The sequence below is a fragment of the Cinclus cinclus genome, chromosome Z, assembly GCF_963662255.1.
Source record: "Cinclus cinclus chromosome Z, bCinCin1.1, whole genome shotgun sequence".
Classification (NCBI taxonomy): Eukaryota; Metazoa; Chordata; class Aves; order Passeriformes; family Cinclidae; genus Cinclus; species Cinclus cinclus.
This window is the reverse complement of record NC_085084.1, coordinates 43,879,338-43,906,139: the sequence shown is the minus strand read 5'-3', so window position 1 is coordinate 43,906,139 and position 26,802 is coordinate 43,879,338. Positions and strand designations below refer to the sequence as shown.

At 36.1% G+C, this 26,802-nt stretch overlaps 1 protein-coding gene across 1 annotated transcript in view; it reads right to left on the bottom strand.

Annotated features, from left to right (window-relative positions):
* SHC3 (SHC adaptor protein 3) overlaps positions 1-24,570 on the bottom strand; it is a 52,078-nt gene extending 27,508 nt beyond the window's left edge. The window contains exons 1-2 of the mRNA XM_062512962.1: positions 23,392-24,570; positions 7,884-7,954 (exon numbers count right to left, since the gene is read on the bottom strand). Coding sequence (XP_062368946.1) covers positions 7,884-7,954; positions 23,392-23,931 — 611 coding nt within the window. The 5' untranslated portion in view covers positions 23,932-24,570. The remainder of the gene's footprint in view (positions 1-7,883; positions 7,955-23,391) is intronic.
* Positions 24,571-26,802: the final 2,232 nt, after the last annotated feature.

Below are 26,802 nucleotides of genomic sequence, written 5' to 3'. Positions count from 1 at the left end.
AGATTGACCTATACTGCTTTAAAGTGGCTTGAAAACTAAGGCAGAAAAAAAGGACATTTTACATTGCCATTCAGTTCCATTAAAAAGGCTAATGTCCTGGTATCATTCATAACTTTAGTGATATTTTATTCTGTTTTACAAAGTAGTCCACTCGAAAAGTTCAGTTGTGTTCCTCTATGAAACATCATCACATGAAAATACTATCCATTTTTTTATTGTTCTGTAACCCCAGAATTCTGGGATTCATATTTCAGGAATATGGTATACACACAGAAAAAGCACGTATTTCCTCAGCATATTTGGAAAAAGTAAAACCATCTCAAATAATGAGATGAGAAAATGCGACTACATTTTAGTCTGAAATGTTTTGTATCAAAATATTTAAAACCTCCTAATATTCTCTTGTTAAGATATTCTAGTGTCATGTAGTTCCTGAGTTTACTTCTTCCCGCCTCAAAAGATGAGGACTTCACAGGTTGAAAAACAGACATCAGAAGACCAACTTTCTGAATGGAAGAACTGTTCAGAAGGTTCACAGTTATTTCTTAGCAGTACTAATTGACAGTTCCAGTCAATTTTAATAATTACCAAATATTGTACCAGTATTTTCTGAGGAAAAACAAAAGCTCTACTAAATTTAAAAATAACTTGCTTCTGAGAAAATAAAAAACAAACAAACAACAAACAAAAAAAACCCCCACCAAACAAAAACACCCAGAGACCAAAAATATATTTTTAGAAGTCTGTTTAATAATTGAAATATTTTTTTGTTCATTTGCAAAACAGGCAAAACGAGCAAATGAGCACGGGCTGTTTGAAGTAGCACAGGGGACATTCACAACCTTTGAAGACAAAACCAGCATTTGACGGCAGGTTGACCATGTCTGGAGGATGCAAGGCTGAAGAAGTGGCTAAGGAGAATGAATCAAGGGTATGACAAGGAAAGGGAGGCTAAGTCTGCAGTGAAGATGCATCTACTGCCAGGAATCCAGAGCACCATGCAGCAGCACCCCTGAGGGGGAACGCCCACAAAAACTGGTGCAGAGACCAAGCATTGCCATTTGTCACCATCCTGACTGAAGTGAAGCCTGTCTTGGTGGTAAACCTGGAAGAAAACTTTTGTAGAATATGGTTATATCAAGCAGATGTGTCACACAAGCCGATGTCACTTGTAGAGCAAGATGATGACAGCTCTTCTTTTTCTTTTGTCAGCTCCCCATTCTGTTTCGTCAAATGGAGTTCTCTCACACGTAGAAAATCTAAAAGCAGAAAATGAAAGGAAGCTGGCCAACTTAATTTTTGGCTTATTGAATAAACTTTATACATTCAAGTGGTTGGCTTTGGCAAGTATTAGGCATAGAATACCATATGTTATTAGATATGCAGTAGGCAATCTATCTAATGATAGTTATTCTTATGTTCCTGCATCTTCAGTGTGAGACTTCTGTTAATTTCCTAAGAGAAACCAATGCAGTTCAAAGGACTCTTCTGCTTTTACTGGCAAAGAAACTTTTTATCCATTGGTATGCTCAATGCTGTGTTCTCAGTATTTATAGATGACCTATCTTTTAAAGGAATATTTGAGACAATTTCTGCACAACTTGTACCTTCTTATATAACACGCAAGTAAGGTTCAGAAAACCCAGTTTCATTCAACAGTAACAGAAATCTACCTGATCATGATGGTTTCTTCCAATACAATAGTTCTGAACAATGGTCTTAAGAAATGTAGAGTGAAACTTGTTTATTCCACTGGCACACTACTTAGATATATCTCTTAACTTTGCATGTACACACAGCTTTGATGAACAGAAAATAAGAGTATATGAAAACTTGGTGTTGAATGTACAGCTACAAACCTTCCTTACAGAAAAACCTCCAACTGTCAAGAATGTAGTCAATGACACCAAAAACATCTTAAAAACATGTATTTTAAGGTTTAGATCTGCTAAGCAGCTCAATCCTTTAACATCTTTTATGACCTTCAGGCTTTTATTCACTCAGCCTGGTCTCTAGCCACTTATCATAGTCCTGGTCAGAGAAACGGAGAGAGAAATTAAAACTGTTTTCTGTTGCTATATCAGGATCATAGTAATCTTCAAACTGATCCCAGACTCAGGTCATTTACTAAAGTATTTTCTCTCAAAGAGTAGATATTAGCAGATATTTCAAAGGCAGGCAGACACAGGAAACTTTACAGAAGCAGAGTGAAAACATTTAGTCCAACATGTATTTTTCTCTAATGCCTAAATGGCTTCATGTCCAAAGCAGGACTTTGGAGAGAGGTATCTTACAAAAGCTCTGTATAACAGAGATGACACTTTATGAATATCTGGGCTGCGTTTGCCAAAAAGCACTGTTCAGTATTGCTGAACTGTCTGGCGTGACTGGACACACAAATTCCTTATGCCATCAACTCTTGTGTAATCAAGCTGCCAGGTGCTATTAGCAGAACTACAGAGTGCCTTGGTTTCCAGGTTTCTGTCAGTTGTTAACTGCAATTTGCATTTAAAACATGTTAAGACCACCCCGCTTCAGGTGCTGCTTCTGTAGACCCATATGGAGTCACCATCTTTGTGAAAAGCCAGGATACAGTGATACCTGTAACTGCTTCCCTGACTACCTGGATTCCAACTTACCACCTTCCCCATCCTCCAAGAGGGTCTTTGTTTTCTTACAGAGGCACACAGACTGGGGGAGCTCAATAAATTGCTCTCACTCTGGCTTTGCATTAGCATATATTAGTAAAATTATTCCAAATACTAGGTGACAATTTCCACACTAATACTGCATTGAAAAGGAAAGATTTCAGTCTCAGGCACACAAAAAACCTATTTATTCTACCTCATTTCTGTGCTAATAACAGTTTAACTAGCAAATGTAAATTATTCTTAAACTATCAGGCTCTATAGCTGTCAATGCCCCACTCAGAGGTGTGCTGTATGAATTATAAGGATGTCTCCAAACACTTTTGAGACTCCTGCTTCCAGGTGAACCAAGCAGCAGCCAGCACCTCATCCTCCCCACAGCTTTGACTCTGAAGTAACTGTGCCCACCTCTTCCTGCAACTGCAAATGGTCTATGTGGTATGTCATCTCCTAAGCACCACCCTACACCCAGAGTTCACATGGAAGAGGGCAGAGATAAAACACACTCACCTTTAAGCAAGACAACATGTTAAGGAAGACACTGAATACAAAATTCACTGCAGATAACAGATTACCTATCTGCCTTCAGAAATCACAGGAGACACATCCTTGCTTTTCAATGTCTTGCACTTTTTTTCAGTGATGCTTGCTGACAATTTCTGCAAACAATACAGATACAGGTGAAACAGTACATCAACTGAATTGCTTCATATTGTTTAGCATTGGACACAAATACAACTGTAAAATTTGGATTTCCACAACCTCTCCTCCAAGGATATTGGCATAAATGGATTTGGTTTCATAATTTTATTAATAAAGATCAGGCCTCAAATTTGGAGAGGAATATTTTTCAAGCTATTCATCCCAATAGAGTTAATGTAAGATCAGAGTTTGGATTTGGGTCCACTGCTGATAAGAGGTATTTCAGTCCTATGACCTATTACTAATAAAACATGCAAAAATCAAATAAAATAAAGCATGCAAAATAATACTTTACTTATCATGATGAAGTGTGACTTTATGATGCTGCATGCAGTAAACTGATGTCATTCAATTAAATGCCAGTGACCATGCATCCTTGTAGTTCAGACTCAGATGTACAACAGTGCATGCAACATTTAATTCAAATCAGTGCATAACTCACTCATGCATACAACTCAAAAGTGAGGACTCATTATTCTACTACAGATTTACAATAAGCATACAAACATATTACATTAACTTCACACACTGCATGTTGCAAAAGAATTTTACCTGATTTTTAACTTTTTTTTTTTTTTACAAAAAGCCTGAAAGGACAAAGGGCCTGGCCACAGAAGCTTAAGAGTGGCCCCTTTCTATGACGATGATGATAGGTTTCAGATGAACTTTAACCACTTGCCACCCGTGGTTAGCTCAGTAGTCTTGTCTGCTAGTCCTCCTGTTCATCCACTGTGTTGAAAATTAAATGCTTTTGTTTGTCTTGCTGCCCAAGAAAGACATCGTGACTTCACATGTGTTACAAGAATTATCACTGGGTAATTAAAGATGCAACACGTGGATTCAGCTGGCTTTCATTTATCATTATGTGTAACATCTGACTGTTGTCTGGCGCATCCTCTTATTTGCTCAAGAATTCACATGACATTACATTCATTAAAGGAAAGAATAAATACAATACAGCTGATTAATACTACTCTAGTTCTTCTATTTTCCCTGTAGCGAGAGAATTTTGAGACTTCAAATGTGTAATGATAAAGGCAAAACACCGTTAGAAATTTTACACAACTATTCATTTTTCCTCCAACTCAAAATTAGGGCAGTAATACAACTGCAAGGCACCACCAAGGTTATTAAGATCTGATGAAGAGTATGCCAAGTGAAAGTCTGCCCACATTAAGATAAATGTATTGCTGCAAGTTTTAACATTTTAGTGTACAAAAAGTGAAAAGACAAAACAAACACAAGTTACAGGATGGGATAGAAAAGATAATTCGATATTTCAAAGGACTGCAATAAGGAAGGAAAGACTGCTGACCAAATTATTTACTCTGGGGCTTTGGTGCAGTTCCTGAAATTGAAGCCAAAGTTTTTCATTTGTCAGATACATCCATGCATGCACACTGATGTATATACATTCCTAATGCATCATAACAGCTGTGATTTTCAAAGCCATTCAAATTATCTACGCAACCTTTACCCATGAATTTCTTATCTCTAATTCACCAGAGAAGTGGAAATCTCAGTCCAATTTTTAAGTAATTCCTAAGTGCTCACTCAACAATTTAAGTGCCATTTACAAGCACTAATTCATTTAATCACAGAGTTATCTGTGACTAGGACTAACAGTTTGTCTAAAATAATACCAGGAGTTTTCAAGCAGAACAAGAGACTACATCTTACCCTCCCATTACTGAGCCCCATAAGTTTTTTCTTCTAGGAATTGATGCTTCTTATTTTACTTTGGGGATTTGCTCATCCTCAAAGCTGACAGTCATGAAGTGACATACACAATAATTGGAAGGCAGAAAAAAGATAAATTTAGGATTTCTAATAACTGATTTCCTATGTTTAAGCTCTGCAACATGGAGAAAAAGTAAGATTAAGAAAGGAGACAGGGACAGGCATGTGATGCAGTGCTAAAAAGGGAGAAAGCGCTTTGTATGTGTCAAACATGATGCCTACTTATTAGGAGGAAATGCACCCAGGCTTCCACACTAAATCAAGCAACTTGACTCATTTTTTCTGTTTTTTAATCATACTTAGTAAATACTTCATAATGCCAGAAGTCATATCAGTCCAAGACAGATCACTTTCTTCTATGATTGGTTTTGAAAGCTCTTGAAAAAATAACAGATCCAACCGGTGAGATGCATGCAGTAGGATCAATTTACAAAGATGTTGGTCAGAAAGGGATCGGATGTGTCATCTGTTTCTCTGGTTAGAGGAAACAGCACAGAGAGTTTTACACAGACAAGCTTTTACTTCAGCTATGGACCCAGGCTCCTTGGCTGATGCAGTCATGGCTAACACTATGGACCTAAGCCTTGGCCACACCACATCAGAAGCCATCAGGCTACCAGGACAGTTTTTTTTATTGGAGGCAAGCTGCAGAGAAATCGGCAATGGACATACCTAAAAATACATGTATGATGTAGCAGACATAAATGTAACTTTCAGGAGCTTTTATTTTATTTGTAATCAAAGGGCTGTACAGACCATTTGGTACCAGGTGTCTTCTTAAGAAGGAATTGGTGCCTGTAATATCAGAACATCAGCCTTATTAATTCAGTGCATACCTTGAGGCCTGCATTATATTTCTTAAAACACATGAGGAAGTTAGCTAGTGTGAATTTTAGTGGTTGGTTAATAATATTTTCTTAATAAACACTAGGCTTGTATGTAAAATGCTACATAACAAAGCATGTGAGTACTGAAAATGTAGGACATGACAAGGGGATTTTTAGAGCCAGATGAATTAATGAAATGCAGATTAAGATGCTAGATCCTGATTCGAAAGCTACCAAAAAACCAAAACTTTTTAGATCAGGAACTACACTATGAAAATTATGAAATTTCATTGTTTTATAAGGAAGAGAAAACCATAAATACAAAATAAAAAGCAAAACCAGAAGATATGGCTTCCTGTTTGAGAAAAAAAAAAGATATAAAAGGAAGGTGGGATAACAAAATTATTTCATATTTCATGTAGTGAAATATGCTATAACTTCAACACAAAAAAAAATTACAATTCCAAGTTAGTTTCACAGTAAAAACCAATAAACATCTTGGGGTTTTTTTGGAGGAACTACAAGGCAAAGATATTTTGTTTGTGTAGACCATATTACTTCAGATTACCAAATATGCTTATGTATTCATGTTAGAGTAGTGCCTTTATGCTAGGTAGTAAGAAAAGTACACTATTACAATGAAGGCATTGCAGTGAAGGAAACTGTGCAGAAAAACTGAGATGAATTCCCTCCCTGATATAGAAAGCAAACCAAATAATTATCAAAACTGTTTCATAAGCCAGTACCACTGAATTTCCCAGTGGTAAACATAGATATACTCCCTATATTGGAACTACAAGTCTGCTTAGATATGAAATAATTTTCAAAGGTCACTGCTGAAATACTTGAAATGCACATGATACATTTTTTAAAGTACAGTAGGTAAATGATCAAATGCCTCCATAGTCTACATTGCTTGAAAAACAGGATTCTGTCATTTACCTGTCCTTTGGCTTCTATGCCTCTTACCAGTGCAGTATCTTGACAAATTAATGGTTAACTTCTTGTGAGGACATACATGGCTCAATTCAAAGCAGCTATATGCAAGTGTAACTCAAAGTCAATGCATATAGACCATATGATTAGCATCCAAGCCTAAAAACAAGGGATTTTTCTCATTTAATAAAAGAAATATCAAGCTGTTTATGGTATGATATACGGCTCATGACAGATTTATTTATTGTCAACTGTAAGATGCCTCAAGGAGGTGAAATTCAAGCACTCTATCCAGAAATATCACTTTATGTGTTTCTTTGAAAAGGATTTATCATTTCAATTCCAGAATCTGAAAAAGAGGTCTCCAGTTGCTAGAAGACATCAGTGCTACATCCCTCTGAAATCAATGACTCAGCTTTTCAAGTGAAAAACCGCAAAACACCATTCCTATAGTTTTCAGAAAATATTCTTCATAGAAAAAAAAAAATTCACTGACACTTCTACTTCTTTAGTGTTGTACTTATATACTGCTCTTACAAAAATACCATCACATATTTAAAGGAACTGTCAAAAGAACCTAATTTTTTTTTGTCTCTGATATCACTGCAGTGATATATTTTCCTTTATATCCTTTGTGCAGATAGTTTATAATTTTTGCAAGAAATTACTATAAAAACCCATAAACATGGGGCTCCAAAACAGCTCCTTTGATTAATTTTAAGATCATAGATTTTAAGCATATTCTAATTCTCACTGGTTTATGTCATTAAATGTAATTAAATTGGTACCCAAGTAAGTGCTCTACTTGGCATAACAGGCAAAAAATTTCTAAAGCAGCTCCTGGCATACCAAAAATCCACAAAGAAATATTAATACCACATAAGGGATTTACATGTAAAAGCAAAACTTAAAAGTGGACTTATGGTATTCAAAAATCTTTTACCATGTGTTTTGCCATCTTTCTGGCCTTTTACCACTGGGGACACAATTCAGAAGTTAATTTAAAAGACATAGTTGTACAAAATCTTACCTTGCAACCTGCATTCTAGTACTGAAGTCAAGAGATCTCATTGACCGTAAGACTTCTATACAGCCCAAGTACTGGAAGGAAAAAGAAACAGTTGGAAAATGCATTATAATTATGCTTGAGCTCTGGGAGAAAGTGCAACTAACCATTAAAAGGCAATGTGCAATTCTTATATTTACATTTGATTTATCCTATGCTTAAAGTAGGTTGTTGTGATTATGCTGTTCTATGTCAAAGATTTGTTCCATATACATTTTGTTTTATTCAAGTGTCACATTTCATTCAACATCAGTTTATGTTTAACCTGGTCACTGTAATACACTCAATTTATAATGCATTGATGTGTTTTTTTTAGTTTTCTTCTATCTTAATTGATCTGCTTTAGATACAATCAAAGTAAAAAATAATCTTAATGAGAAAGAAAGTGTGGTTAAAGGAAATTTATCTCATATTGGTTAATAGGACAAAGTTATTTTAAGGGAGGGAACTAAGTCTCATTAGAACAAAAAAGGCAACTTATAAACAGGGAAAGCTGAAAAGAACACCAGCAACCAAATTTGTTAATAAACAGCTCATGGATAGATGTGATTTAGTATTTTCATTTATTATAGTAGTAAAACAATGGGAAATGCTAATATAATATACTATTAACCCATGCTGGGAAATGGCTTTAACAGGGTCATTCAAGAAAGGAATGATATGAAGGTTAGCTAATATTAAGGTAAGATCAGACTTTTTGACTCAGATTTCTGCTCTGCATCTCTGTGGAAAAAAGGGAGTACCGTTATGAAAGATGTTAAAATTCAGTGAGTACCACTGGGAGTGAGAAAAAGTCAGGTCAATCTTCTAGATTTGCTTCCAAAAGTGGACATAACTCACATATGCTGAAGTCTACTGGAGCTGAACCTCTTGTCAGATATTTGGATGGTGCCTTTGCACAAACTGCCTCATGACTAGCATAACCCATGGCAGTATCTTTGCATGTAGGTGAAGTATTCAACCAACACTTGACTTTTGAAAGCCCAGGGAACTGGGGAGAAGTCTTTACATCATGAGCCTCATAATGATGATCATTATGATGATCATCACATAGCGCTGTGTTTTTATATCAGTTCTTGTATCAGTTTTTCTATCTTCACAGCATAATACAATGTATTTGGGATGAAACTGGTGCAAAAATCACATGACATGATGACACAATTTTGCCTGTTTGGGAATCATGTTTTTTGCTGAAAAAATAATCTCTTAAGAGAATGACTGCATCAGTAACAGCAATATCTAGAATTTCAGAAAAAATTTTCCATAGAAACACTACATCATAAAATGTTAACAGGCTGAGGGAATATCTAGCCTGTTTTAACATATCCATTATTATTTAATTTATTTCTATCAAATGCTATGAAGATATCACAACACTGAATGAAATTAGCTAGAACATCAACTAACTCTTATACATTAAATTGTTTGAACTTGCATTATGATAGCACACAGTTTCTGAGAAGGGTTATCTCAAGATCCATTTCCCAGAATATTTTATAAATCTCCAAATCCATGTTTTTTGAAAGTTTATAAAATATTCGTGGAAAGCATCTTGTCTAAAGAGATCCTGGCACATAGAGCTTTCAGGCTAAACCTCATACTCTCAAACTGTCATCTATCAGTGCAAAATTAGACAAACCTTACTACAAATAAATTCCTTTTTTTTGCATATACTTCTGCCTGAGTACTTAAAACATATACAACTACATTTTCATGCTCTGATGAAGGGAGTTAAGCCATTGGTTCTATTTTAAATTATCTCAGGGGATGATTTCATTTTCTTGGAGATTAAATTCTTTAGTATCACTTAAGAAAATCAGCTGAAAACGTTTAACTTATGCCAATAAACAGCAATGATCAATATTTTCTTGTTTTCTTTCTGTGTCATTTTATTTTAGTCTAGGATGCTTTCATAGACTAATTTTGCGCATTATTTTTTCATATGAGATCCTTTTGTAATTAAATATGCTGTAAATAATATGACTCTTCAAAGGTATCTCTGTGGTTTTTTTGTCAAAGAAATTTAATTATATCATGAACATGTTAGTTTAGACCACTCAGTACTGAAACACTCTTGGATTACACTTGTTCCTTCACTTACCTATATTTGCCACAAGTCTTAAAGCAAAGTAATTGCATGAGTTTGAGAACCAGGTCCAGCATTTTGGAAGCAAACTCTGGAAGGTATTTTGACAAGTACATGCAGGCGTGCAAATAAATACACAAAACATGTGAACACAAGTCACTGTCAAAATAAACAGACGAATAAGAAGACAAAAACCCATAAACATACTAAGAAGACGTGCATTCAGACTCCTTTGAGTCATACTACCTGATCTGCATTGACAAAAATAGAGACAAAATCAGACTGAAGGAAGGTCAGATGGAAAAATTACCCTGTACTTGTTTTATGCATATCACAGAGACAGCTGAACACAACATAGTAAGGCTTGCAGTATTCCTGACTGATCAATGCGAAGATGGCAACTGATTTGCTGGGATAAAAGATGTGAACACTTAATCACCACAGCATGTTTTCAAGTAACAAAATTACTGTAAAAACTGACATTCAAAAGGTCCAAAGGCCAACTACAGGGACATATAACTCACCTACTGCTATGCTTCAATTACTCCCCAAGACCAACACTGCTGTCTAAAAATATCCATTTGAAGTACATCCTGACAAGGATCCACAGAAAGAAGACATACAACCAAGATAGCAAGGAAATAAATTATTCATTTATTTCAACAAATAAATACCCTGATTAAAAAGAAATGCTATCTTTTGCTTTAGGCATTCCATGAAACATTTAAAATATAGTTATAAAACAGTCTACCTCTAAAAAAAGCTCCTCTTCACCCAACACTTAATTTATATTCTAACCAATCAGCTACTGTGCACTGTGAAATTTATGAGCTCCTGTATCATCCTCCCTCTCATTGCTCAGGAACCAAATATATAAAGATGTAGCCCACCTTGAAGTAGGAGGATTTGGGACTACCAGTTCCAAGCTTTCTCAGATAACATTCTGCCTTCTGTTGACTTTATAATATTTGAATTAGTTTCCAGCTTGTGTACACTGAAAGGTACTATGTCCCAAAGAAAAAGTATGAATTTCATAAGAATGAATACCTTCCCATTCAGAGATTTTAGATTCATAACTTGCATTTTGCATGCTAAACAGTACCTTGCAGGAAGCAGAGTGCCACATACAGGTGGGACCATGTAGCTCTCATTCCATGGGGTTCCAACATCCTTATTAGCTACAATTTTAACAGGTTAGTGTAAGAGAAGGCTATACGTCTCAGATTTCTATTTTGTCCCATATGCATTTGTTCCATACTCCCTAAAGTACCTGTTTTCTTTGGAACTCAGAAAATTCCTGTTCACCAACTAAAACTTTTTCCTGAAGCCTGTGTAAAAGAGGATAATGAGATCTCTCAACACTTCTCAGAAACAGACATGAACACTGGCTGAATGCATTTGTGTACTTGGAGCCAAGAGGAAAAAAAAGAAAGAAAAAAGAGCAGACACTGTCAGAGAAGCCCTTTGCTCCAGAAATATGAACAACCTTGTTTGGTGCTTCCTAAAAAACTCTTCAAAATACCAAGTTATTGGAAGAAATTCTCCACTGTTGGACTGAGAAGCTGGCAGTAACAACAGCAAGAAATACTTTTAATAGCATAGCAAGACTTATTCTAATATTCCATCAGGATGTAGCTCCATACAGCACTGAAGCAGTCCAACCTACATACACGTCTAGCAGATGAGTGTCTGCCTTATGCATAGCTTATCTACCCATCACCTACTCTCAAACAAAATAAGAACTCCCAACCTCTGAATCCAAAGTACTGGAGTATCATCAGTTCATAAAAACTGCATGGGTATTCTTAGTAAACTGAGGTTCACTGGTTTTAGTTTGTGTAACCAGACGACCATTATTAGATCTGAGTGGTTCACTACTTTGCAGCTTGTATCTGCCTTGTACAAGTCACGTGAGAGATAACATGGTTACATCAGCAAACAGACATACACTTGTATCTTTAGACAAAAAATTACCCTGCACCTTCAAATATTGATGTATCTAAAGTATGCTCTAACATTGCAGAGCTGCAGATAATAGCCTGAGGGCTCAAAAATTAGATTCTGATTCCTGGGGTGCTGGGTGTTGTATGGAGATCTAAGTTTCAAAAATAGAAATAAAATAAGCTGGGCAAATCACTGCAATTTTCTCACCCACGAGCTTAGGCTGTACTTTTACTTGGCATGTGCAAAAGTGAAAAAGTGAGTATCTTTTTGCTTGCCACATCTGGTTCTTGTCTATCTCAAGTCATACGCCTACATTTTCTTTTTTGTTGTTTTTTTTAAAGGATGGGGAATTGGTTTGCTTTGGTTTTGAGGGTTTTTTTGTTTTACATTTTATTCTCATTCACCAAAGAGCTAGTCCAGAAGTAGATTATGCCATGAAAGTAAATGAGTAGTTAGTATGAAATGACTGGTGCTAGTTAATTATGGTTGAGGACTCCCCTATTTAAAAAGAAGAGCTTTTATTTTAGATTCTATTGCTACTACTGCAGTATGCATTTATTTATGCATCAAAATGACAGTTCCCTCTAATTTCAGGTATCAACATTAACAGTTAAAGGAGCTTATGAAATGTGCACTGAAAGTTCCATAATGTTCCATAATACTGAAAAATTATTTTCAGGTTTGCTATCTACCCTAAATCACATTAAGATTCAAATCCAGATGCCCACTAACAAGCAGCCCATAATAAAAATAGTAACAGCCCAGGACTTGATTTCAAGATAGTAAGTTTGTCCTCTTATAACTGTGGTTACAGTCAGGATAATAACAATACTGATGTGTGAAAAGAGAAAAAAAAAATGAAAATAAATCCGAAACTCCCCACCCAAAAAAAAAAAAAAAAAAAGAAAAGAAAAAAAACACAAAAGCCCAAGCCAAAAGCAGCCCAAGCCATAGGCAGAGACTGTAAGATTGACAAGTATTTTATAAAATGATGTTTTCTCTTTAGCAAATTAATATGAAACTCAATCCCTTTGATATCATATTAGATGAAATTCCCAGCTTAACTGAATTTGCAGTACCCACTTTATAAACCATTGAAGTAGGGGAAAAAAAAAATTTAACAGATTTTCCAAAAAATTTTTAAAAACTGCAAGTCTAAGAAGGAACTGTAATCAGAAAGTGTTCCCATTAATAACATAAGTTAAAGAAAAATAGTAAGTGCCACAATGCTTCCTAGTTTTTTAATTGCACTTTACAAGAACATTTATTACCCTGAATATCTTACTAGTTTGAGACATGCACTACAAAATTACTTAACTCTGCTAATCAACAAGACATGGGCACAAAAAGAGAAGATATCAAAACATATATTTGCTTCTTTGCTTCATATGGAAACCACAGTATAGTTGTATGTATTTTATTTTTATGATTTGATTAACACTTGAAATCTTTTAAATATAGAGGTACTGCATTCATACTGAAAAAAAAAATATATAAAGGCCCTATATAATATCATAGTAACCATTAACTGTGGCTCAGCTAGATCTGGGAATCTGGTAAATCATTCTGGACTCAATGATTAGCAATACCCTCACTCTAATGCGCAAATGTGCAAAAACCTTTTTTTTTTTTTTTTTTTTTTTTTTTTTTTTTTGTGGGCTATTTTGTTTGTTTATTGTTATGTGGAGCTTTGCTTCTGTGTTTTGTGGGATTTTGCTTCTTTGTTTGTTTTCTTTTTTTACCTTAAGATTTGTCCATTGCTAAGAGGGTGCTGTCAAACATCAGGGAAACCCTTTCCTGGTAGATGGAGAACCACTATCCTGCATTATCAGAGCAAATATTTCACCCAAACTCTGGCATCACAGAAGTCTGCAGGACACCCTCTCGCTTCAGGTGTTATTGAAAATACAAAGCATTTGATGAGCAGAAGAGGCAGCCTTTGAAAATGCTGGCTACCATCAGCTGAACAGGTAGCAGTGTGGTTAAAAGGAAGTCTTGCATGCACAAAACCATTCAGATTTATGCTAGTTTACCTAGCCACTTTCAGTAGAAGAATGGAATGGAAAATTTATTCTGTGACATTTCTAACGTAGAGTAAGTTATAATATTAGAAAAAGCTGTGGGCAGAACCAAGACTAGATATTCAGAGAGAAATAAATTTGTATAAGCAGTAGTCACAGAGTTTTAAGTAAGCTGCTAGAGACTTCACTTTCTCTGAAAAGTTTGAACAGTTTGGAATAAATATATTTGCCTTTAAATTGTCTGCTTAACTGTCACGTAACACCATATTAAAATCTTAGCTAACATGTTGTCTCAGCCACGCCATAGCCTCCTGCCCTTCCCTCCACTTGGGGCAAGACATATCTTCAGACATTTATGCAGGTCTCTGGGGGCACTTGATGACTATGCTCTAACAGTATATGCCAAAGCCCCTAGTCTGTACTTCTGCCCTGTGCTTTCCTGCTTCATGCAGAACAGTGTACCTGCTTGTGGAACAGAAATCCTGCATGAAAGAAGTATTGGTAGCTTTGTTCTGAATGAAGAAAAGGCCCTATATTTAGACACTACCAGAATCCAGCACCAAAAATGTGTTATAAACATATGCTGCCATGAAAAATAGAAAGGCTCTCCTCTGTGCTTTCATACTTTTGCAGTTGGTAATTCTTATACCAGGAAGTAATCAGGTACAGAGCTTTACAGTGAATCAATGTTTCCGCCAAAGGTTTTTTTTTTCTCATTAAAGAATGCATGTTCCAATCCAGACAGAAAACTCTAAGTAAGGATTGACTGAGTGGAAACGGAACAGACAATCTTCTTTGGGGTTCAACTACAGATAAGCCTCAACCACTCAGTGTAAATTTATCATCACAAAATCCTCCATGAGACAAGTAAACCAACAGAGCTTTCATACAGTAGAAATGATGATGGATATGACTGTCAGTTGCATTCCTCTTGAAAACAGGTGGTTTGCTTTTATAGCAATGGATGAGAGAACACAGTTCTCTCAAGAATACCTCCAACTCTGGCCAACACCTTCCTATTTCCTCTTGTACAATAACTTGGTTTTGTAGCAAAAATAGATTATATGTCTCAATATATTCAGACTAACAATTCTTAAGTGGCAAATGATAGCCAACCCTTTATATGAATTGTCTTACCCTGTGAAAGCATTCTGGCAGCATCTCACAATCAACTCAACAGTAAGGACTCAGAATCTCTTAAAAAAAGGCAAAAGATTCAGCTAGGAAAAGAAGATATTTTATCTTATCTCGAAAAGCAATTTCTTAAGTCAACTCTGAGGTCTCATTTCTTGCTAGAGAGGGGAAAGATATAACTGAGAAACAAATTTCGCTTCTGACAATTTTCTAATCTCCATCTCAAATGGGGCTGAAAACAAAATATCTTCAAATAAATACTTTTTTCTTATTTCTTACTTGCAGGTGGATGAAACAAGATTGACAACATCATGCACAAAAATATTTATGTAGTAGAGATGCTAAATGAACAGAGCCTTCACAAGATTTCAGAAAAATCCCATATCAGTAGTTTCACATGAACAGTATTTCTTATGTTCTACCTTACGGATAAATGTTCTCGCAAAACCTCAGGAATGTTAGAATCAGAATGTTAGAATCAGAAACTCACATTGGATAGTGATTTATTCTATTATTTTAAATGTAAACATATTGTATTTTTTTGTATGGGCCAAGAATTTCCCTTAAAAAAAGCTGCATTTGAGGAAAAAAATCCCAACAAGTTTTAGTTCTATTGGTTTAATTTTAAAAATATATAATAACAGTGAATGCAATTACTGCAGTGTGAACCACTTAAGAGTATGCACTGCAGTAGCACAGATTAATTGCTTCATTTTCACAGCTGCATACTTTATTCAGTGAATACTTTCCAGACTGCTTTGCTGCTACCTTGACTATCCACTAAGATATACTTCCCTTTAAAGCACCATGCAGATTAGTTCCAGCAGCTTATGTTCTGCATCAGAATTCATTCAACACAAACACACAAAAGATTCTGCAGCCAAAACAATATGCTTCAATAGTTGGAAATCATAATTAGACATTTGAAACTGTAAGTATGGACGCTGCAAATATATCCAGCTATTAAAGAATTTTTCTTCCTCAGTCATTAGAGAGTAAGAGAGTCATTAGCAAGTTGAACTACTTGATGAGAAGTATCATTAAATCACAGACTCAGAAGACAAAATATCTAACAGGTGCTTTTCCTCTATGCCAAATACAAACCCATGTTAAGTATCTGAAATTCATATACTGTACTGCTTTCTAAACTGTGCATTTGGAGGTGTGATGTAGGAAGGACCTGTCACTGTTAAAACTGAAAATCCAAAACATGCACAGAGGGAGAGGGAGTACTTTTTTATATGAATACCATATATACCTCTGGTCTCCATCGGAAGAGTTCAGCAATTAAACCAAATCCTCTTTCTGAGTCTTTACCAATCTTTAACTCTATGCTGAAACTATAGTTTCTTGTGTTCTCAGTAAGACTGCCTAAAAGATAATTTCCACTGTGCAGAAAAAAAAAATGGGGGATAAGGGGAGAGATTTCCAAGGCTGGATTTAAATAATGAAAAATCTCTGGAAGGTTTCCTTGAAGCATAAAGGCTATGAAGAGGCAGAGCAGCTCTGGGAGGCCAGGGGTATCACCAGGCCCTCCATGACCCCAAGCACTTTTTACCACTACTCCCAAAACTCCCAAGGCCAGGGTCAGCTCAGAATTGGCACCTGCAGCTTCCAGTTTGTGCCCAAAACCAAGCAGACCTGACTTTTATTTTTTCCATATTTTTTTCTTCTTGGCAGAGATAAAGATATTGTTAAAGACAGTTTATACGTTTCCAGTTAGTTAATGGTTGCTGCTTAGTTTTTCCACACAATTAAGTTACAAAAAGAAAAGTAATATTGAAGTGAGTAACACAGTAGCATCTGCCTTCAACATGTGGTGACAAAACACGGCCCCTACATTTGGTGACAAAGGCAGTGTTTCTGAAATATTCCAATTCTTTGGGAAGTTACAGGTATTTCTAAAATGTTCTGTGGTTCATTAAAGCATCTTGTCTATTAAAAAAGAGACCATTCTGTTTCCTATAATTACTTTATCACAGCTAAGCAATGTCAAATGTTAGTCTGGAAAGATATTGTCCCATGAGACATTGTCTCTCTTGTGTAAGTCCTAAAGTAGTAAGAGCCAAAATTGCAAATAAAGCCATCTTAGTACAACAACTTTTCCAAAGGATAGAAATGGTGCTGAGCAAGCTTAGACAACATCTTAACATAAAATCTCTTTCTTTTGGTCATGTCCTTGTTATTGAAGGTATTTGTTCAATTTATGTCTCTCATTTCAGCATTTATTCTGAGGAAAAAAACAATAAACAAACCAACCAAAAAATCTGTATCAGTAAATCCAATGTGATGGTGCCATAGAAAAAATAAAGCCTAGACACCTTTTTCTCTCTACCTCACATTTATTGCTTAGTGTCACCCTATACCCTGTCTATTTTTAGTTTTTATGGCTTTGGTTGCCATTTCTGTTTAATTTCAGATGTGTTTTTTTCAGTCTTCTTGAACTTTTAGCTGTGACTTGGAATGTCTGACTCAGCCTTTTGAGACTGAAATCTCACCTGGCCTTATGAAAACTTATTTGAAAAGCCAAGGGGAATATCTAACTTATTAAATAAACATTCTAGATTATCCTACTGAATTGTGCCTAATCGCTCCAGAAAACAAGGGATGACTGGAAATGTGCTTGCACTGAGTCCCATTATTATTCCCATCACAACTCAATGGTCAGGCTCTGCCTCAGACCTGCCTGCAGCTGACAAAGGTAGAGCTGCATTACATTTTGTCATAAATATATAGGGCCAAATGAAATTAATATTGCAGGACAATGCAGAATTGCAGAGAAGCAATACTGAGCCCCTCTTCCTCTATGAAATTCATTTCATTGCACAGGGAAGTAAATCACCTTGAAAAAGCATTAGTAGCTGGAAAGGCTGGTTGTCTCTGACACTACACCAAAGCAGATCCAAGCATTTTCTCATTGTAAAGAAGAAAATTTAATATTGATACTTTGTGCATTCACTCGAACTTTCAGCTTTAAAATTAAGCCAGGCTGCAGCACAAGTATAGCTTCTGGATTAGTGGAGACAAGATTTTTCTTCGGCTAGGAGAGAAAAACACCCTGTCACTGGGACAAAGGAGAGCCTTTTCTCCAGCAGCACAGAAGGACATGAGTTTTCCCTGAAGATCTTGATTCATCTGTGCATTTTCTTTGCGTTTGTAGTGGAAGATATTTACATTGGGCACATGATATTCCTACTGTAAACATTGTTGGAAGATAAATAAAGAAACCAACAATCCAATTTCCAAGGAAAAACAGAGAAGGAATTCTGCCTGAATGCAATTTTTTCTCCTACACTGACTGTATAAATTCATCTAGGAATTTTAAAACTGTAGGACATACCTAACTAGCAGGATAAATAACTAGCAATAGTACAATTTTTGCTTTAAAAAAAAATACTCCATGCAAACACTCCAAATGTACTGGAGAACAGACATTCATGTTGATAGCTGAATCCTTCAACTCTGAAATCGATACATGCTTTGCTTTCTACAGAACATGTACAAATGTACAGTAATAGTACTTGATTCATGTAATCAGAATAATATTATAATTAAAGACTCTATGATATGATTTCTGCCAGTAGAATCTGATCTAATTTCTGTGAGAAATGTTCTTTTCCTATTATTGGGCTGTACAACAGGCCCACAGTAGTTCAGGTCCATGAAGATCCAAAGAAAGGTTCTCATCAGAGCAACAGGCATCAGTGTCATTCTTTTGTAAAATGACAATGTCCAAATAACAGTGAAGGGAAATGGAAAGGATACTAACTGATCTCTCAGGAATACCATACAATAGGAGGGATTAATTACTTAAACCAATCCTGTCTTTGTCACTTACTTCTCTCTCCCCTAATATGCATGCATGCATCTTTAAAACCCATAGTGATAAACCAGTTTCATTAATCTTTGTTAACACAGTTTGTGTACCCAGGCTGAGGGTAGAAGGCTCTGAAGTAAAATGTCAGTATTCTATTCTATTATTACCATATGACTGAAACACACAACACATTTCTTAAACATGTAAACCTCATCATAAACAGGATACTCTGGGAGTGTGCTTGGGGCTTTTTTTATTAGAATTATATGCACAAAATCCTACTGAGTATGTTTTTAGTCAGGCCATGCCAAATGATCAGTGATTAACCAACAGCACTACCTCAATTTGACTGACAAAAGTTGAAATTAAATAGGATTTAAAGAAACCCTAACAAACTTCCATAATTTTTTTTCCTATAAAGAAGATAAATTTAATCAAAAAGAGTGGGAAAAAAAGCTTTGCTGTTATTATTATTATTATTATTATTATTATTATTATTATTAGCAAATCAATTCTGGCTAAAATAGAAAGGCAAAAAAAAAAAAGAGAGAGAAACATTTTTCCAAAGAGCCCTGAAGTCTTCTAGAGGAAGGTGACATATGACGCAGTTTTCCACTTTGTTAGCTCCATTTAAGGCTGTGCTTTCAGTCTGGGTTAGCCATTAGAGAGACACAGCAATTCAGTTCAGCCCTAAGCACACACTTAACTTCCAGTGTACAAAGGTAGCCTCAATTATTTCAATGAGAATGCTCCCGTAAACAGTGTCATGTGGGAATGTTTGCAGAACTGAAGCCTTTACTTGGTGATGTGTTTGAACAGCTTCACAATTATGTCAGTTTTCCACATCAGCTATAAACTGCTCTTAACTCCCTCACAAGGAATGAAAGTGTTAAAATATTAAAGAAATAATTGCAGTTAGGATTATGTTCTTTGAATACTTTGCAATAATAATAATAATAATAATAATAATAATAATAATAATAATAATAATAATAATTTAATGTCCTTTTTATTGAAATATTATTTGCCTGACTTGCAGTGATTCCTTTGGATGAAGTAGTTCTTTCCTTCCTCTCTCTTGGATTCTATCTGGTGTTTAACACTAGATTTACCCAGATCTGTTCTATACTACTGTGTTGGCTTTAAATCTTACTGAATTTTTCAGATACACATCATACAGGTATATAAAATTATGCAGTATTTTTGCTTTATTTGGTTTTGAACAGCTGAACAACAGCATTTTTCATTTTAAAATAATTGACACTTGTTACAAAATCCAGCCATAACTTACCTTAAGACAGAAATGCATTCTGCCTCTTGACTGTTGTGCTCTTATTTAAATAAACCAATATCTGACATGTCTATAACATTATCCAGTTATATTCATCAGTGGATATTTATCATTGGAAACAACAGATTACATTGAAACATTTAACTGTTGCTACATTACTCAGTTTTGTTACACTTTTTTTATTCTATGCCCTTGTTTTTCTGACAACATGGACACTTATAATCTCTCCCTGTAGCAATCAGCCCCTATAGGGAAAGCACTGAGCTCTTTAAGGACTTCCAGCACGGTAAACCACTTCTTTGTTTTTTTGTTTGTTAGGGATTTTTTTGTTTGTTCTTCCCATTAATTCATTATGTGTTAAACAGTCCAACAGTATATTAAGTAAGATATCAGGACTGGACTATTTTATGTCCCAAACATGGTTATGGTAATTGTCTAATTTGTTACTAAAGTGTTTTTGGGGTTGTTTTTGTGAAAATCTTTATGTCAAAATATATAAAAATGCAACATCAAATCTACTGGGAGGAAAAAATTTAGAAAGTGCCAGTACTTTTATGGTTGAAAACAATTCCATTGCAGCAGACCATGAAGATCAGAATATAGGTACAGTTTACCATAAACATACACCCTTTTTAAGCATTAGAATTACACTGCCTATTTTAAAAATTGTTAATATGTGAAAATGTGGGAACAGCCGTGAAGTTTCAGATTTTTCATACAGTGCACAAAGGAATTTTGGAATTTTGTGTTTCTTACTTCAGAAGATTCCAATGTGAGCTATTAAACTGCCCAGTAGTTACAATTAACCCTGTCCCATGACTAATTTTCTGTTTAAAATGTGGATTGATGAGAAAATTGCAATCCAGTGCACATTTGCACCAAAAAAAAAAAAAAAAATGAAAAAGGTTTGCTGGTTAACAACAAATCTAATTCTTGTCTTGTTTAACTAAAGGCATATGGAATTATCTGAAAGGCATATGGTACTAATTAAACATGGTATGAGTCCCCCAGACAGTCAGTATAGCCATGAGGTATCCAAGGAATGTTTCCCCTCAGTGTACATAACCTGTGTATTGATTTGATAGTCTGATTGGATAAAATGTTTGGTAGCAAACAATGTTTAAGGATTTGGGAACTGCACTTCTATTCTTATCCATATGAATGCTGCAGTTGCCAAGGAAAACTGAGATAGTTAATAAGCAAGCAAATTATGAACTAATCAGGACCAGTTTATTTTCATTCATTCATTAACCACTTATTTTGGTATTTATTTTCAATCTTTGTTTTTACATTTAGAGCACTGTTCCATAATTCTTAAGCCAGAAACCATGAAGTTAAAGTAATCATCATATTTTTTTAACAGAAACAATAAACTAGATTCCATACATTTTAATGACTAACAAACTAACAAACACCTAAAAGTAAGTTGTTTGATTGATTTTGAAAATTCTGATGTATATAGTGTGTATAAATACACTTTCATATACCCAACATCAATTGCACTAATTAAATATTTGATCTATTATCTCTGTTAGGTATGGGTAAATTACTAACTGTAAATGTTAGTCCACTTCTATATAACTTTAATTCTCTTTTCAATTCAAAGATATGAGCTTCCTCTAGCATATAGTAGGTCAACTACTGAAAGGATTAAGAAATTGAATGCTGTGTTTGTTCTGATTCATAGCAATAATTTTAGGTAAAACTAACAGCAGCAGTGTATTCTCTCATTCCTGGGTCATTATATTATCATTACTGAGTGATTACTGGGCTTATACCATCCCAAACAAAAAAAGTAAAATGGTTGAGTCCCCTGAGCTAATGTGAAAATGGTAAATGACATTCTGTTAACCAGAGTATTTCTGTGCAAAGAAACATCAGAGTCTCAACACACTATGTCTAGTGTCAGTGGGTTATTTTTATCGACACACTTCTTGAAGAGTAACAGAGCAGCAGTTTGTGGCTTGAAAGGTAGCACTGATTCCTTTGTAGTTCCAGTAAATTTCAGAGTAGTAAAAAAGACAGTACAATTTCAATAGTGCTCTGAATTGGCCAACTTACTCAATCTACCACCACCTGCTAAATCTATTATCACCACTAACACAAAGAAATGAAAACTGCTTTCTAGTCCCCCAACAGCTAAATATGCACTCTGCCTTTGATAATGAGACTTGAGAAAAAGAAGTGAGAGTTAAGTAACAAGGGTGTCACTCAGTTTTAAAGCATCCTGAAATAAAGTCACCTGTGACTCTTACACCAAAAATAAGATCACACTAAAAATAGACTTGTAATATTAATAGCCTGCTGCAATACAGTTTAACACTTAAAATACAAAAGCCTCTTGGCAAATGAAACATGGCAACTGAAGAATGAATTCTGGACAGTAATTTTATTTTTACACTTTCTGCACACTACACTGAAAGGTATAACCCGACTCTTACCTAACTACAAAAAACATTGCAAATATACTTATCTTGAAGGCTCTACTTTAACAGGTGGTTTCAAAATATTTTCAAAGCATACAGAAACATTAAGTTTACCCTGTAAACTTAAGATCCTCTGCTCTTGACATGCAGTATCAATGAACTGAAAAGAGCAATAACATTTAAGGTGGCTGAATGCTCATTACGTAAAACAAGCTGCATTTCCCTTCTCTACCCACAACATTATTTCTAATTGTGAAACAGAGTAATAATTGTGCTCTCTGCCTCACTGCTCTAAGATTTCAAATATCCTTTCACTTTAAAAAAGCACTTGCCCTTAGAGGTTTCTAAAACTGAAAAATTCATGCATGATTAGCAGTTCTCCTCACATCAAGGACTGTGTCTTTCCTCCTGTATATTGCACCAGACATATTGAAAGCCTACGTATCCAAGATATATACAGTATGCTAGATAACACTGAAAACCTAAATTCAGAAGAAGGCTAAAACACCCAAATCAAATCAGCTTTTAGCTTAGGAACAAGATTTTTATACAGCTGTAGAACATTATTTGCAGGTTTGCTTTAATGTAACAAATTAACACAGCTTCCCAACCCTCCCTTCCTGCATTTACATTTCATGTATTATGCACCAAAAGAAAAAAAATAGAGATCCTTTCAGCCTGACTATCCTGTCAGCAAAACCAGCAGAGAATTTTTCATTGATAAAAACAGAGAATGGAAGAAAACAGACCAACCTTCACAATGTACGTCACACCAGGTCCCAGGATCTTCTCACTCGAGTGCAGCCATCCTCGAGAGGATTTATCGACAAAACTGCTAGTTTGATTCCAATCTTCACTTCCCAGGTGCATGTCCTCTGCCCGTGCTTTTTTCCCCATACTCATCTTGCTCACGTCCTGCTGAGAACACGAAGTGGCAGAGACAAGGTTACATGTGTTGTCTGAAGCCCCTGCTGCTGAACTAGAAGCACTCGAGCTTCCCTGCAATTTGGAGACAGCAAGCTCCTTTACTGCAGAGGAGAGGTTTTTGATACCCAAAAGGCTGCCCGTGCTAGAGAGTTTCAAGTGGGACACTTTATGGATGAGGGTACACAGGGCGGTGGGTCCATCTTCTTGGTCCTTGTGGAGAACTTCTGATGAGACCAGGTACGAAGGAGAAGCTGAAGTCGTAGCAACTGCTGAGACCTTGCTGTTCATGGGCAAATTGTGAAAAAGATCATCAACAGATGTCACAGAATCATTCCTGAAGCGGTTATACTTGGTACGTTGAAGCATGCCCTTCTATCTGCTTTCCTGCATATGTTCTGGCAAATCTGATGCCAATGCAGGAGATGCCTGTACTAACATAGCAAGCAATTCATAACGACACGGAGGGTTAACAAGAGTTTAGGGTAAAAAAGAAAAGAGTATAAGGAAAAATGAAAAAATGTATATTTTAAAGAAATTTCTTTTGGTTCCCTGTTAAGGTTGGGTGAAGTAACAGTTTTCTGTGACTGAGATCCCAGTCCTGCTTAGAGCTGCCAACTCGTTCACAGCAAAAGCATGACTCACACAAATGAGAAGGACCCTTTTCAACAAAAGCCTGTGAACACTGCAAATCACTTCCTGTAGCCAAAAAAAAAGGAGAGAGAAGAAAAAAAAAACCCACATCCACCCACTTACAGCACACTAGCACCAATCAATTCTCAAATTCCCTTTTCCTATCTTCTCAAACAGATACTTCCTCCCAACCTTTAATTCCTATTCCCTCCCACCACCCTTTTAGTACCAAAGGCAATTACCTTTAAAACTGAATTAAAAGCCTTTATGAAACACCACACTTTATTCATCTGTTAAAATGTTCTTCCACCTCACATATTTCTGAATCTGTAAAGAAATCACAGTTAAAAAGTAAATATCTGGATAATATTTGCAGACATATAATACCCCTCTCCTGCCCCTGCAGCAGAACACAGACACCTTAAAGGTTTTCAGAACAGATGAACAGAACTGAAGAAAATATACATTTTTTCTTCCACAAAAGCAGCCTAACAGTGCCTTTTTGTCAATGCTGTCCCTCACAGAAACTGTTATATTCAAATTTTGATAGAGAAAGAAATCCTTCTTCCCTGTTATTTCACAAGAACATTCTATTTTAATGCAGGAATTACATAAGTACCTATGTGTGAAGAAAAGTATTTTTCTGATGTCCGACAACAGGCTTAACAGATGTTTTTTCTTTCACAACTGTATTCCCTCCGAAGAAGAACATGAAGAGGATCTTCAGTTCACTGGAATGTTTGGTTTAATTCTGAAAAACTGAAAAAACCCTGAAAGAATATTAAAAAGTCCAGGTAGCAGCAAACTGACATCCTGCAGTGGAGGAAAAAAAATGCAGCCTTTATTAAGCAAAAAATGTCAGTCACAAACATTCAAACATTTGATCTGGAGAAGTAGCAAAACATGCAAAAAACAGGTATTTAATTTCTCCTGCAATTTCTTTAGAAGTCCAAGTGTGTACAGCATTGTGATACACAATGCCCATCACAAGCCATATGGCTTTTTCATATAAATTAATCTGCTTTGCAAAACAGTTTTTGGATGTAGGACAACACACTGCATCATAAACAAATTAGACCAGAGAAGCTGCATAGTGCAAAGTAATTTTTAAAATAAATTACTAACTGCAGCACAACTTAAAGGAAAAAAGCCTATAGAATTCCTTTTCCCACAACTATAGGCTGCAGTATACAAACTGCAAATACAGTGAAACAGCCGGCTTAAATGCAGGTATTTAATCAGTATATTCATGACATAATGAATTAAGCCAGCACCTCTTATCCCAGAAGTGATGAATAATGGCAATGTCCTAGTCAACGTAAAGCAGTTTTCTACTGATCTGCAGAACAGCCTTTCATCACCACACTGCAAACCTGCTACAGCATCCTCACAGCATTCATTCCTCTCGTCATCCTCCTAGCACAGCAACAGCAAATATACACACCATAGCCTATTTTTACGTGTCTCTACTGCCCAGAAAACCCTACTGCTCCCGAACGGCTCTCTTCATTAGAAGCGGCCAGCAGGACTGCAAAATGTGAATGAGATGCTGCGCGTGTGAATGAAAGGGCTGGCTAGCATCCCCACATTTCTGTGAATGAAGCGAGGCCTCGCAGCCTCTGCCAGGCAATCCCTTGGGTGCTCACCAGCCCAGCCAATACCAGCAGGCTTTGATGACTCATTCAGCAAAGCCTTGCTAAATAGTGGAAGATCCCATTCCCAGCACAGGCGGCACCTTTTTTGCTGCAACACCAGAAAATGAAGCCGGCGTGTCGGCAGACGGGAATGGGTCGTGAAGCCCCCGTGGAAGACAGGGTGTTGCCAGAGAAATGCCTGGGGTGTCCACAGGAGTAGCAGGTGAGGAAAACCGTGGAGCCAGATCTGTGCTTCTCCCCGACTGTGTTCATTCAGCCAATTCATTTACATCCAGGATAGGAACATGAATGTGCACATTTCGTTTGATATTCAATTGCTCTCTCTGCGCCCGCAGATTCATAGATTTTACAGGTTTGTCTTCAGAGACCTCTGATAAAAACAAAACAAACAAACAAAAAACCCCACAACAAAGAAAACCCAAACAACAGAAACCCCCATAAAAACAACCACAAAAAGAAATCCAAAGCTCTCCTTGAAAAAAAAAAGCATATACTTATTTCTCCCTTATTTACCCTGTTAGCACAGTAGATATTTAAAGGCAGTATGATCATCACTCCAGGGAATGGTAGGCAATGGCAAAGGTAGAGGATAAAAGCTTTCCAGAGCACCAGCAAAAGATGCAATTTTTGAAACTTTGACTGGACAGAGAAATGCTTCCAAGGAAACCTTTGGATGCAATGCTCTCCTGCAAATCTGACACTAGACACTGCAGAGGAGCAGAAGCCACTGAATTACTCAGTGCTTGAAATCCAGTACCTATTTCAGTGTCTGATTGGGAAGCTGTCTCCCTTACAAATCCAGTCCAAGGGTAGGAGAACTGAACATTTCAAAACCTTGCCTTTTATAGTTCCTGGGACTAGAAACAGTACACAATTTTGTCCTGCAGGCAGCAGGTTCAAATCCAACTCCGGGAAATAATGAATGAAATTAGGAGATTGTGTAATAGGCATA